The sequence below is a fragment of the Fusarium solani genome, assembly GCF_023522795.1.
Source record: "Fusarium solani strain SB1 chromosome Unknown bctg00000002, whole genome shotgun sequence".
Lineage (NCBI taxonomy): Eukaryota > Fungi > Ascomycota > Sordariomycetes > Hypocreales > Nectriaceae > Fusarium > Fusarium solani.
Genome location: NW_027072155.1, coordinates 3,065,043 through 3,078,037, shown reverse-complemented (window position 1 = coordinate 3,078,037; position 12,995 = coordinate 3,065,043). Strand labels below are relative to the sequence as shown.

The following is a 12,995-nucleotide window of genomic DNA, read 5'->3' as shown; positions in this document are numbered from 1 at the left end:
ATACCATTGGCTGTGAAAGTGAAGCAGCAAAACTGGCCCGCCTTTGGATGGGTTCATCATCTTAATACCTCGCCAAGTTGAAGGAAAACGATGCTCGCTAAAGTGACGTTTGTCGGGATGGACCCTGTTCGTGGCCGCCGTGGTCGAGCTTCCGGCGCAGTCGGGAGCCATCTTCACATGCCTCTCGCCGGGGTGCACACATAGCAATGCTCTGGCCAAGGAATGGCTTCAAGTGCAAGCGAGGTTCGAATCCACGGGATGCCATATCTACGAGTAAATGTCGAGATTAGGAGGCGGTTGCGGCGTCACAGAATAGGAGGATCGGCGGGCATGGGTCGAGTCGACAGGCCCTCGGAAACGTTTTTCAGGACGACAACGACATGCAGCCTTGCAACTTCTGCCACTTATGACGCTCGCCCGTCAGAGGCTGGCTGGAACGCCGCGGATGCAGGCTGTGAAACGCCTCGGGACATCTGGCTGGTTCATCTGCCTCTGTGCGGCTTCTGGAAGTGGTTGGCTGCAGCAGCCAGGCGGCGCCGTTGCAGCAGGGGACCTGAAATGTGGTTTTGCTTTTTGGTGCCATCGGCAGCCGTTATTTCCACAATCATGTGGGAGCAAGGGGTCGGCGTGGCGGGTGGGCAATGAGTGTGCCTGTACCATGTGCCATCGTACTTGTACCCATATCAGCCTGTATTGTAGCCGGTGAGCCAACCTTTGTTTCCACGCACCTGCTGGGCTGTTCCCTGGGTCTCTTGAGCTGCGAGGATAAGGACCAAAGGGAGTAGGCATTGCCGTTAGCACCGGAACGCGGCAACGGGAATGCCTACCTTGGTTAAGATGGAGGCGCCACAAGGTCACTCAGCACAACCATCCCATGGCAGTCCGCCACGGGCATCTCCGTCGCTTATCTGCATATGAAGGGCGTCTCAACACGCATGTAAGGGGGCTGCAGTGACACTTGAACCGAAATCTTCCAGAACGATGCCGGGTCGCACTGCAGATCCGGTCTGGTTGCGTGCTCCTGAAGAAAGGGAGCCGCCAAGCTGACCGTGTCGACGCGCTGTACGACTGTGATGGTTTGGCATTCATGCAGGGGCCAGATGAAAGAGGGAGATCGGAGCCTGTCCCATCGACATCAGCGGCCCAGCGGATTGGGTATTGGTTGCGGTGACGATGGACATGGCGGCCGGTAACAGATGTGAAAGGCCAGTCTGGGACACAAGTAAGAGTGGCAGACGAGGATGCTGACCAACAGCACGATGTGATGAGCTCCAGATCTCCGGAGGCTGACAGAGGGCTTGATCGCCGCGTGTCCGCCGCTCCACGGTTGCCGGTCCATGTGGCTTCGTGGCGCCCGAAGACGACGACGCCAACTCTGTTGTTTCTCTTGTTGGTGGTGCTGCGTAACGAGCAGATCAAGACACCATGGCGCACCCTGAAGCAACAACAGTTTTGACGCAGGATCCATAGGAATGATCGTCAACCGGCGCCATGTGTGTGTACTAAGGCATGGGGACAGAAAAGGATGTTTCTCCGGTGAGCCTAAGCAAGGGACCACCACTGCGTCACAGCAAAGCTGAACCTCAGTAGATCCTTTCCCATCCTAACGGTCTTGGTCGTGTTTAGGAGTTTGATATCAGGATTCGGTGGTAAGCAAGCAGCTGTCCTGTGTCGGTTCCCAGCATCGAAACTGCAGCCAGCCGGGTTTCCTGTGTGGTTGACGACGATTGGGGGTACACTAGGATGAGGGTCCAATTGGCTGAAAAGCACGAGGAGAGCACGAGGAGCGCACGAGGAAGGCAAGCCGGTGTTGCTGGAGCTAGTGGGCACGCAGACCCGCCGAGAAGGTATCGCATGTACCGGCATGTAGATCGTGCGCGTTGAAAGTCGGCCATGTAAGATTTAGGGGAAACGCCCCGGCGATTGGGCGCTGTGCGGTTTGGTTGCAGGGGTTGAGGGGCGCGCCAGGATGGCCCCAGGTTGAGGATGCGTCGATAGGTACTTGGGGTACCTAGGCGTTCGATGCTTGGGTTCCCTGAACTGATTGCCGGGAGTTGTCAAGCTGTTCAGTGGTTAGACTGGCTCTGTCCGCCACGCGCCGCCTCCCCGCAAGCGCTCCCACCTCGGACACGCCGAGGGACAGCAAAAGGGTAAAAGACACCGTCAAGCCAGTGGCCCTGGGTGGCTGCAGAAGAGAAAAAGGATCACGAAAACAAAGGCATTTGATGAAAAGGGGACTGACGTATCGATGATTATCACTGACCGGCTGTGTTGCAGGTCGGCTGCACCTAGGGACGTTGGACACCCTCCCCCAATTCAATGGTACGGGGCAAGGGTACGGGCAACAACAGCGGGCAAAGAGTCAGGACCCTTGTCGCGGTCTGGGGCCGCGGTGAATGAACTCAACTCTGAGCCAGCAGACAGGCACGGGGCCGGGAATAGCGAGAGGACGATCCATGCTAATAAGGTGTAAAGGCGAGGTAAGACAGGAGGGGAGGCAGAAATAACGAGAATCCCGTGACATACGATTTGCTGCCTGCATCAAGTACATGCAGGCACCCGGGCTGAGATGTGCTGTGGTAGGTGAGGTGAGGTAAGGTGCCTGCCTCAGGTTGGCTTCAGATCCACTCAAACCCATCAACGTCCATTATCTCCATGGCATTGATTGTCCCATCTCCATGAGTCCCCATGCCATTGGGTCTCAGCCATTCCATCCCATCCTCCCACTCAGGCCCAGACCAGGCGGCTTTTGGCTTCACCCGCCTTACCCAAGCTGGACCAGCTCCGTCCTGTCCCACGTACCGCTGTACCTCTGGTTCTAACTCTAGCCCACGCCTGGCCACGATACGCCCTGGTCTAGGTGCTCGCGCCGCAATAGCGTTCGTTGGCACTCAACACTTGACCCAGGACAGTTCAGTACGTCGTAGCAGCAATCCATCCTCGGGCAGTCGTCCCCTACTGGTTTGGACCAGCATGAGCAGTCAAGTCTGGCTGGCGGGTTGCCGGTGGAGTGCAGTCAGGCTCGTCTTACACGGCCGCCATGAGGTGGTGACATTCTCACATTCCCCCCAGGTTCGACGCCATCCGTTCATTGACTTGGTCCATCCCGTTGACATGGCCCCGGCTCTCCCGTCATCAAGTCATCTACGGCTACGCCAATAACGACAATCCCTTCTGTTCTGGACCTGGCTTCCCGGCCGTCGAGAGTGATTGTTGCTGCTGCTGCTCCTGTCCTGTACGTACCTCGTCGGTACCTCTCTTACACTCACTCAAATCATCCACCACTTCTGGACCCCTGCCCTGCGGTTGTCCGTGCTCTCGTCTCTTGCAAGGGAACTAGAACCATACGGACCACCTGCAAGACGGTCCATTCTGGGTACGTTGGCACAGACCAGACTTGTCTCTCGGTCGTACTCTTGAGGGCACCTCAGCGTCGAGTCGAGACGAGGTACCTACTGACCTGCCGCGGTGCGGTGCTTGGCTGGCAAATTGAGTGGGATCATCGTCCTTTGACGGCGTGGCCGTCTGTTCAGTTTCTGCTGTTTTGTCGCTGTCTCTGGCCTATTTGCCTGCCATTCGACGCTTGGAGGTTGCTCCAGAAAAAGGTCACCTACTACCCTCGCTCACTCTGTCGAGACCCTCCAACCCTCAGACCTTAGAACGGACCCAACTAGTTTCCCCCCTCCCTTCCACTTGCGACTCTCCTACCGGGCCAGGCCAGGCTCCTCTCCTTCTTCCTCCTTGACTGTCCCGTCCTGTCAGGTTGCTGCTTGCTTCTTCGACTGGACTCGCTGCGCTGCCGTACCGTACCGTACAGAGGGACGTCTAGAACATCGTTGGAAGCGCATCACAAACGCCCAAACGTCACCCCATCATCATCGCCAAACGAATCGTTTTGTCGCCATCATCGTCGCCATCTACCAACGGGGCCTCGTTCTTGAACGCCCGGAGCAAAGCAATTTGGCATCCTCAAAACGCCTCCACAAGCCCCCTCCTCGTCCTCCTTTTCCCCCTCAAAAGGTCCCCTCCCCCCAAACAAAGTCGCACGCCCTCCCCGAATTGCCTGCTCTTCCCGCCGCCACCTCCTCCGACGACATCCCCAAAAGCGAACCGATCACCCCAACTGCGCTGCACAGCAGAGCCGATCTCGCCTCGTCTCGCCTCCCGTGGTTGCGCCGCCCGCCAAGGCCCAGACCAGACCCTGCTTCCTTCCACCAAGTCCCGATTCCAACTTCACAAGCGCCCCAGCCTTGTTTGCTGCTGACTTGACTTTTGAGTTGGGCCTGCTTCTGCCTCGCATCATCGCCGTCAACGTCGTCACAGCATTCTTTACTACAGTACCTACATACATCACACTCAAGGACAGTGCCCCTGCGAGATACTGCCACGGCGTTCCGACTCCACTCGTGCTCCATTCCTTACAACTCGAGACTCAGCATGGGACTTTGTTACCGATCACGATAATTCAACGTCGTCCACCACATCCATCCCCTCACGATGGGCAACGGCCAGGGAAAGCCCGTCGACCTCAACGGCGAAGGTACGTGAACCGCCTACCGCTGTCCCCGATCTCTTGGTCCTCGCCTTCTTCCATCGCCTCTTCCTCCTTCTAGTCGTTCGTCGTCTTCAGCCGCAAGTCCCTTGGCACCGTCCGATTTCCCACGTGTGCCGTGCATGGCGCGAACCTCTTCTGTCGTCGTTAGGCCCCGTATTTGCAACAACACGACTTGACCGAATAATTGTGCAACAAATGGCTTGAGCATTGTACTGATACTATTACTTACAGTGAACCTCAATCACTTCCGTCTGTTGCGAGTCGTCGGCCGAGGCGCCTTTGGAAAGGTTCGAATCGTCGAACGCAAGGACACCAATTTGTCCTTTGCCCTCAAATACATCCGCAAAGATGAAGGTAGGTCTCCGTTCCTACTTGTTGCGCCCTAATGCTGGCCTTGAACAACGCCCCTGAGCCGTACCACTCGTGCCTGTACCGGCAATCGTCTGCGTGGCCTTTCCGTGTGGCGTAGTGTCTATTGTCCTCGAGCTGAGCTAATCGCGATGCTATTCCCACAGTCGTACGATCCGAGAGCGTCCGTAACATCATCCGTGAGCGCCGAATGCTCGAATACGTCAACCACCCTTTCATCTGTAACTTGAGATACAGTTTCCAGGACATTGAATACATGTACGCCCCTGTCCGGCCTCTATCCCCCTTGCAACACAGCAGTGGCTCACGCGCAGCAATAGGTATCTTGTAGTCGATTTGATGACGGGCGGTGATTTGCGATTCCACATCTCGAGAAAGACATTCACCGAAGAGGCGGTCAGATTCTGGATTGCTGAACTGGGATGTGCCCTGCGATACGTGCATGCCCAAAATATCATCCACCGAGATATCAAGCCCGACAATGTCCTCCTGGATGCCGATGGACATGTCCATTTGACCGATTTTGTATGCTTTCCGTGATTCCCAACACCAGGGCGAAGCTAACCGGTGGCAGAACGTTGCTTCCGACGTGGTAAAGGGCCGCACTCTCACGAGCAAATCCGGCACTCTGGCTTACCTCGCCCCCGAGGTGTACGCCGGGAAGGGATACGATGTGCGAGCAGATTGGTGGTCACTGGGAGTCTTGTTCTACGAGTGCATCTACAACAAGGTACGTTCGGCATAATGAAGTCCTGCCAGACGCAGCAAAGGCCTCTCCCAAGTCAAAAGACGCTGACCCGATGTAGCGACCTTTCGAGGGTGGTTCCGAAGGATCCCTCAGCCAGCAAATCCAGGCCGCAAACCCTAAATATCCGGTAACACAGCCTCCCGTTTCCCTCGCATGCCTCTACGCAATCGGCTCCGCCCTCGACCCGAACCGAGAAACTCGAATGGGATCGACATGGGAGAGCTTCATCAATAACGAATTCTTCAAATGCTTCGATTTCGAGCTCCTGGAGCAAAAGCGAATCGAGCCCATCTTTGTGCCTTCTTCCGACAAGACCAATTTTGACGCCACGTACGACCTTGAGGAACTGCTTTTGGAAGAGGCGCCTCTCGAGGCCCGTGCAAGGCGTCAGAAGCCCCGCGAGCGTCTAAAGGACGATGCGACTGATAAGGAGATCCGGGAAGATGAGCTATACCGCATGATCGAGACAGACTTCAGACCGTTTGATTACACGGTGGCTGCATACAAGAGGTGAGTCACAGCCTGCCAAGTTCCCCTTGTTGCTCCTATACTAACCAGCCACGTAAGAATTACTGAAGGCGCCACCGAGGAAGCCCATAACCAGAATCAGAACCAGAACCAGAACCAGAACAACGAGTCAGCAGATCACGGTCCTCAGGCTCTCACGACGGATGAGGCCACACCTATGCCAGCATCCAACGGAGGTTATCAGCAATCACCTCTCAACCCGAGTCTCAGCAATGAAAGCCGACAAGGCCGTCCGGTCCGGCCTGCGCCGCCACCTCCATACCAGAACGACTTCCGGGCTCGTCACGTTCCCATCATTGCTGGTCAACGCGTCACAAGTCCCACGGGAGGTGTTCAGGTAACGCTTGATGGTGGCGGTAGCTGGTCTGAGCTGGCTCGGCAGGATGCGACGCTGCCTACTGATGCCAACAATGTGGCAGACGGCAAGGCTGAGGGCTCTGGCGGCATGTTTGGATTCCTCAAGGGCAAGAAGGGCCGCACAAACAGCCCGAAGCCAAAGGAGAGAGGTGTGTTGGGCAAGGAAGGCGCAAGAGTTGTCATCGGCTAGAGGATGATGGAGGCTCGCAATGGGCCATTCGCGTACCAGCGACGAAGGATTAATGGCCAGTCGACGGACTGCACCCCCGCGCTACGGAGTAGGAGGCTCAATTATACGACGAGTCTGCACCCGGCCAGCAGATACCGAACGGCTTCTGCGGTATCTCCATGACGGACGGAATCGGAATCGGATTCGACCGACGCGAGTCAGCATCATGGAGCTCGGTAGCCGGTTAATATTACGCTCGGAACAGACGGGCTCGGACGGGGCGCGGCGCGGCGACGGGAGACAAAGGACGATGAGAAACGGCCTCTCTATTTCATTCATTACGGCGTTCGGTCATGGTTTACGGCTAGACGCCCTTGCCGCCCCAGGATATAGAGGGGCATTATCCCAAGGAACGAATGTTGATTTGGAACAGACTACCTATTTGGCACAAGACCGAGGACATATCGCATGTGGAGCTATCCATCATTTGGCGGCATCTCATTCACTTTGGCCCGCGGCATAGGCGACGTGCCTCTGCCGCAGCCGCAAAGGCGTTCCTCTCTGTCGGGGGGGCTGGGGTTGTTTTTTCTCGGGATATACTCATATTTTACACTTGCCCATCCCGATCGACACATCTGCAAACGTCTGTTGAGGTGGATCAGATTATATACAGCCGGTTAGGTTTCGGAGTGCGTTGGAAGAGTCAAACGAGGAGAGGCGAGGCATTGGGAGGAGATGTCAGTATTGATGGTTTAACTTGTTCGTTATTGTGAGCATATTTGGAATAATACCCCGTGTAAACTTTTATCCATCGTTCCCAGGAGTGAGTGACATCATATCGTTGTTGTGCTGTTGTTCTCATTCTCATAAACGTAGACCAGACCATTGACTCCCAAGGTGCACTTTCATCACAGGGAATACCTGGCAGGTGAATACGAAGAGTTGCTAGGGAATGACCAGTGTAAACTCCTAGGCCTTATCAAATAAGAAAGAGTAGTGCCAACTCCCTGAGTTTAGCTGTTTCATGCAATATCGGGTTCGCCAGAGAAAGCACCGATGCGGAGAAGAAGAGAGGAACACCAAACTGATGCTGCAGATCCTAGAGGCGAATTACTCTGATGTTTTGTTTTCTTTCGGTATTCATGATCGAGATGCACTTTTGAGAATTGATTACTTCTAGGCTCCCGGGCGAGACTGCTGATAAGTGGTCGTGATGAGGAGAAAATGAGCCTAGGTACCAGTCTTATAGTTATGTCATCTCTCAATCGATCTGATACACCCACTGCGTTCGTTGTCAGGTCTCTCTAAACCAATGGCTAGCCCGCGTGGAATACACTGCAAGAATACCAGTATATCGGGCCTTGCTGCTTTATCGAAACATAACCTTGTCAATGTCTGCTCATCCATTGAAGGCCTACCTGTGATATCCGCTGCACTCACTTCTACACTCAATAACATCCATGTTCTCTCTGTTCCAACTCCTAATATCTCTCAATTATTGATGTATTTCATTCTCACATATCACAAGATGAATAAAACATGTCGTTTATCCACGTAGCCGAGCGCGGACATCATTTGTGCTGCCTTATATCGGGAGTTGCAGCAAGCCTCTCACTGAGCCACTCTCTGACACATATGCACTTATAAAAATCAGAAAGGTCTTTGCTATTTTAACCCTAACCCATACGCTAGGTCTTCCAGATATACGGTCACTTAGATGCGTAGGTCAGAGTACTGATGAGGGCTTGTTGAAGGTCCCGTAAACAGCAGATCAGACAACGGTGGACATACAGCAACGTTTCAGATCTTTGTGAACACCCCCATTGTTAGCCAGTCCTACCGGCTACTTCAGATTAGATAGAGAAAGGATCAAGGGCCTGTTCAATCAATGCCATGTTGAGTTGGTTGTGTTGAGTATACATGTCCTGCAGATAAGATACCGCCAGTTATACCCATTAATGAATGTCCTTCTCACTTACTCAACGCATCAACTCATTCACCAATATTTACACAAATACACGGAAACGGTGAGGACAGTCAGTAGAAGCTGTTTCAAGGCAGCAACATAGAAACTGGCTCTTAAGCTCCCAGTCAACCTAGAAATGCCACCATCAAGTGAGCATATCAACGTCAGGTCCGACCAAGGTGTATCAATGGAAAATGTTTGATTGAGTATAGTCTCGTTGCTGATGTACATACAACGCATCCAGCATCAACGCTTACGCAGACACAGACGGCTGTTTGTTTCCTCCAAAAGTCTCCTCTCGCTTTCATCCATCGGTAGCGTTTCCTTTGTTGTTGACCTCCAAAAACCACTCATCAGTCAATTATTCATAGCAGCAAAAAAACAAAGCCGTCCAAAGGAAAAGCAAAGTGAAAATATGAACAAGAGCCTCAAGCCTAGGCAAGAAAACCGACATCTGAGTGTGCAACATTCTCCATGCCATGATGAATTCCCTTCTCTCATCCATGCAATTCATGGCCATCTCTGATAGAAGCAAACGAAGAGAAGAGCCACGATCCCCCTGATTTTCCGAGTCCATCCTTTCTGTTGTAAACGCCGTATTCCGTATGTAGCTGCTTGCCGAGCGCCGGGGTTAGATTGATACTGTACAACCGACTCTGTGTCGAGTGTGGATACATCTCACACCGACAGACCGAGATGCTTGTCGGCTTTGGCCTTGTCGACTTCAATCTCGACACCCAGCGTGTGGGCGACGCAGCTGCTCGACACATCCTTGCCCATGTACTTCTTGAGGATGGTGTCAAAGTCCGTCTCCGCCACCACAGGGCCAGTACCGGAGCACTTGGCCTTCTTGGTGAGCTCGGAGCAAAGACCGTCCAGGTCAAACTCGCCGTTCTGGGCCTTGGGGCAAGCTTGAAGTTTCTCCCTGCAATATGGGTCAGACAACGAAAAACTGCCATAGTGTGGTGGCATCACATACCAGAGCTGATTGCAATTCATATTTTGCTTCTTCAGAGGCTCATCATCAATCGAGTTCTGCTGGGCATCAATCTGGTCAATGAGGTTTGGAGCCTTCTTGGGCTGGGCGTTGAGCTTGGAGGCAGGGCTAGTGGGCGCCATGTTGTATGGAACGAAAAAGTCGGTGTCGAGGGCGTCGTTAAAGAAGTCATCAAACGAGGGGTTCGACAGAACATTATCCTGAGGCTCACGGTAGTCGCCAAAGAGCTGTGGATCAAATTGACCGCCATTTTGCTGGGCAAGCCAGTCGAAGTTGGTGCTGCTCAAGTCGACATTCGAGAAGTGGTCTGCGGGAGCATGCGAAGACTGCTCCTCACCAATGGTCGTCATGGTATCAACAGGCTTGAAGCCCATTGGTGATTGTGTGAAGGGTTCGGGAGACGTCCCGCAAGAAGAGCTAGGACCAGTGTTGGAGTGCGACGACGCAGATGGTGAGCTTGTGGCACCATTGGCACTGTAGCCCGCAGAGTCAACGCTCGCGCGCGAAGGGTTCGTAGCCGAACTAGACATGGAAGGACTAAAGACCCCCGAGAACTTGGCCAAGTCATCCTTGAACTGAGACTGTGGTGATCTAGAGTCGTTGGAGAGGTTTGATGGGCTTGGGTAGGCCTTTTGGAGGGGGCTTGTAGGCGATGAGCCAGATCTCTGTGGCTTGTTGACGGGAGGTCCGGGGAGCATGCCGAACTTGGGGAACTCGAATTGAAAGTTGACGTCGCCGAGGTTGCTGACTGCTGCGTTGCCAAAGGGAACCTTTTCTCTGGGCAGCGCCTTGCTATTTGTCATCAAAGACACCTTTTGCTTGTACTGGTTGAGTTCGGATGTCATGCGCTCGACCTGAGCGCGAAGCAAACCATTCTCGTGGTTCGCAGCCTGGGAGGCCTTTTCTAACTCTTCAACCTTGGTCTCAAGATCTTTGAGATGCTTTTCCTTGCGCTCTCTGAAGGCTCGTTGGGCGGCTCGGTTCTGGGCCTTGCGCTTCTAGAGTGTGGATTAGTAAACGGATCAGACCTTCAGTATTGGGGGTAAAACATACCGAGCTGGGCTCAGATGTGAGGGGCTTGCGGCCAGGCTTCTTGGGCACCTTTTCGGTGCTCTCGCGGCGCTTGGGGTCTTTTCCAGGGCTGGTCTCCTCGTCCTCATCATCGGGGTGGCTTCGCTTTTCAGTACCCTCATTCTCTGTGGAGTCGGACTTGGAGGTAGCGGCACCGGCAGCGGAAGGAATATCTCCAATCATGGAGGGCTGATCATCGGTAGCAAAGGAGAAGTCGAAGCTGGAATCGCCAAAGTCGTAGTCGTAGTTATCAAGGAAGGGGCTCTCCTGATATGCCGTGTTCGTAGCACTCTTGGGCTGAGCGGCCGAGTTGTGGAACGAAGTCGGGGAAAGTGACAGGGCGTTGTTCGCAGAAGTCGCAGAGGTCTGCTGCTTGTTGGAGTTGAGAGCAGCGAAGAGCAGGTTCTGCTGTTGCGGGGTCAAGAGGAAGTTGGGTGGCAAAGAGCCACCAGTGCCAGCAGAAGCCATCGCGAAGGTCAAAGAAGGTCGACGAGATGCGGCGCAGAGGATGAGAAATGGTCGCGGACCGTGGCGAGAGAAGGCAAGGGTAGAAGATGGATATCAATCCAAGCTCTCTGCCGTTCCAGGCTCTCTCGCAAGAGGGGGGCAAAGAGCCTGTGTAGCGGCGTCGTCGGCGTGTTGGCGGCCACTCAGACTAGAGCAGCGAGCGGGGCTTTGTAATGCGAAGCGATACACGGTTCTCGCGCGTATATGACACAATGAGCAGGCAAGAGATTGATAAACGAGGCGGAATAAGGGGATTTTCGGATTGAGATCTCAAGGGACCAGGTTACTATGTAAGATGGATGATGGAATCGTTGCGATGGGTGGCAGCTGGCGTCAGGCGGATGGGGTGGACGAGAGCCAGAGTTTGGCGGGGGCCAGGTTGTAGCTGGTTGGCTGCAGTGCAGGCTCAGCACTGAGAGCGCCCGCCGAGCGTGCAGGGCAGGTGGCAGGTACCTACAGAGGGTGAGGGGTACCTGGCAGTCGCACTGTAGGCGGCCGTAGGTGCAGGTTCAGAGGTGGCGGGCCGCGTGTGTACAAGGAGAGCTGCGGGAGACGCTGCGGCAAGAACGGAACGCCGCGAAAGACTTTTGCTGCCTGAGTCACAAAGATTTCTTCTAGTCGCTTCTGCCGTAAGCCCTGTAAACGGGGATCAGGAAAAGGGAACGTCGAGTGGGGGGAGACAAAGGAAGAGGTCAGAGTGAGGAGGCTGGATGGTGGCATTGGGACGGATGACAGTGCGAATCGAGTCGCCAGGTGCATTTGTCAGCCGGCGCGACCGGTCACCGGCCCCATCCATGGACCATGGACGCATCAAACCACCGAGATTTACAACAAGACGAAACAAAAAGCCACCTAGGCCATGCCAAAACGAGGCTCGAGCACGCTCTTTTTCTGCTCCATCTGACTCACGTTTGAGATCAAACAGACCGTCATTTCCGTCCACACCGGCCTGTTCTCTTCGTCCATTGGCCTGTCCCCCACCGGACACCCGGCATGCCTGGCTGATCTGCCTCCGCCGCTATTAATTGACATGCCCGCGCCCTTCATCATGCACAGGTTCCCCGAGTCTCCCCTTCTCCTCTTGTGGCCTCGTCCGGTCCTCGCATTTATGAACGGCCATGTGCACAACCCATTGTTGCAGTTGCAGCTCGTCGGGTGCCTGCTGTCATGCCGCCGAGACAAACGGTGACCCCGACATATCTCAACTCACGCATGCGTATACAGTCAATCCGACTCTCAGCTCCGACTGATACCACAGCTTGACCCTTCCCAGATCCGGCCCAGCTACCAGGCTGCTAACCTTTTTCTAACCGCAAAAGTCGCCCCGTGCACTACCGTCATGTCCAGCACCGCCTCCGGCCTCACTCCCTTATCGCCGAAGCACCTCCCGAGCGGTCATCTCATCCCCCCGCCCCCGGATTTACTCAAGATTCGGACTTTGTTCCTCCGTGCATTCGCCATTTTTTGCCGACCAATCATGCCGAAGCTCCTTGCCTGATGGGACAATCCTCGCCTCAGGCCATCGAACTCCCCGAACGAATGCCCTCGAATTTCGATGCCTAGATTTGTTCTTGCACCTCACATTTCGTGACGTAGCCCAGAAATTCAACCTCTCGCGCTCTTGGCTTGATCGGAGAATTCAACCGCGCCCAACTACCGAATCTCTAAACTTGACGAATCACAGCGAACCCGCGGGGCTTGACAAATGCGGCTAGGGCCTTTATATGC

At 54.5% G+C, this 12,995-nt stretch overlaps 2 protein-coding genes across 2 annotated transcripts; one reads left to right on the top strand and one right to left on the bottom strand.

The window, feature by feature from the left end:
• Positions 1–4,497: 4,497 nt before the first annotated feature.
• MRS44_004900 (uncharacterized protein) lies at positions 4,498–6,747 on the top strand (the record flags this gene model as incomplete). The annotated part of the gene is made up of 7 exons (XM_046278318.1): positions 4,498–4,540; positions 4,787–4,909; positions 5,071–5,182; positions 5,245–5,449; positions 5,499–5,654; positions 5,731–6,182; positions 6,231–6,747. 7 exons carry the CDS (start codon positions 4,498–4,500, stop codon positions 6,745–6,747), a joined length of 1,608 nt encoding a protein of 535 aa, XP_046135948.1.
• Positions 6,748–9,370: 2,623 nt separating this feature from the next.
• Positions 9,371–11,228, bottom strand: MRS44_004899 (uncharacterized protein; the record flags this gene model as incomplete). Its single annotated transcript, XM_046268728.2, has 3 exons — positions 9,371–9,617; positions 9,672–10,687; positions 10,743–11,228. 3 exons carry the CDS (start codon positions 11,226–11,228, stop codon positions 9,371–9,373), a joined length of 1,749 nt encoding a protein of 582 aa, XP_046135949.1.
• Between the last annotated feature and the right edge of the window lie 1,767 nt (positions 11,229–12,995).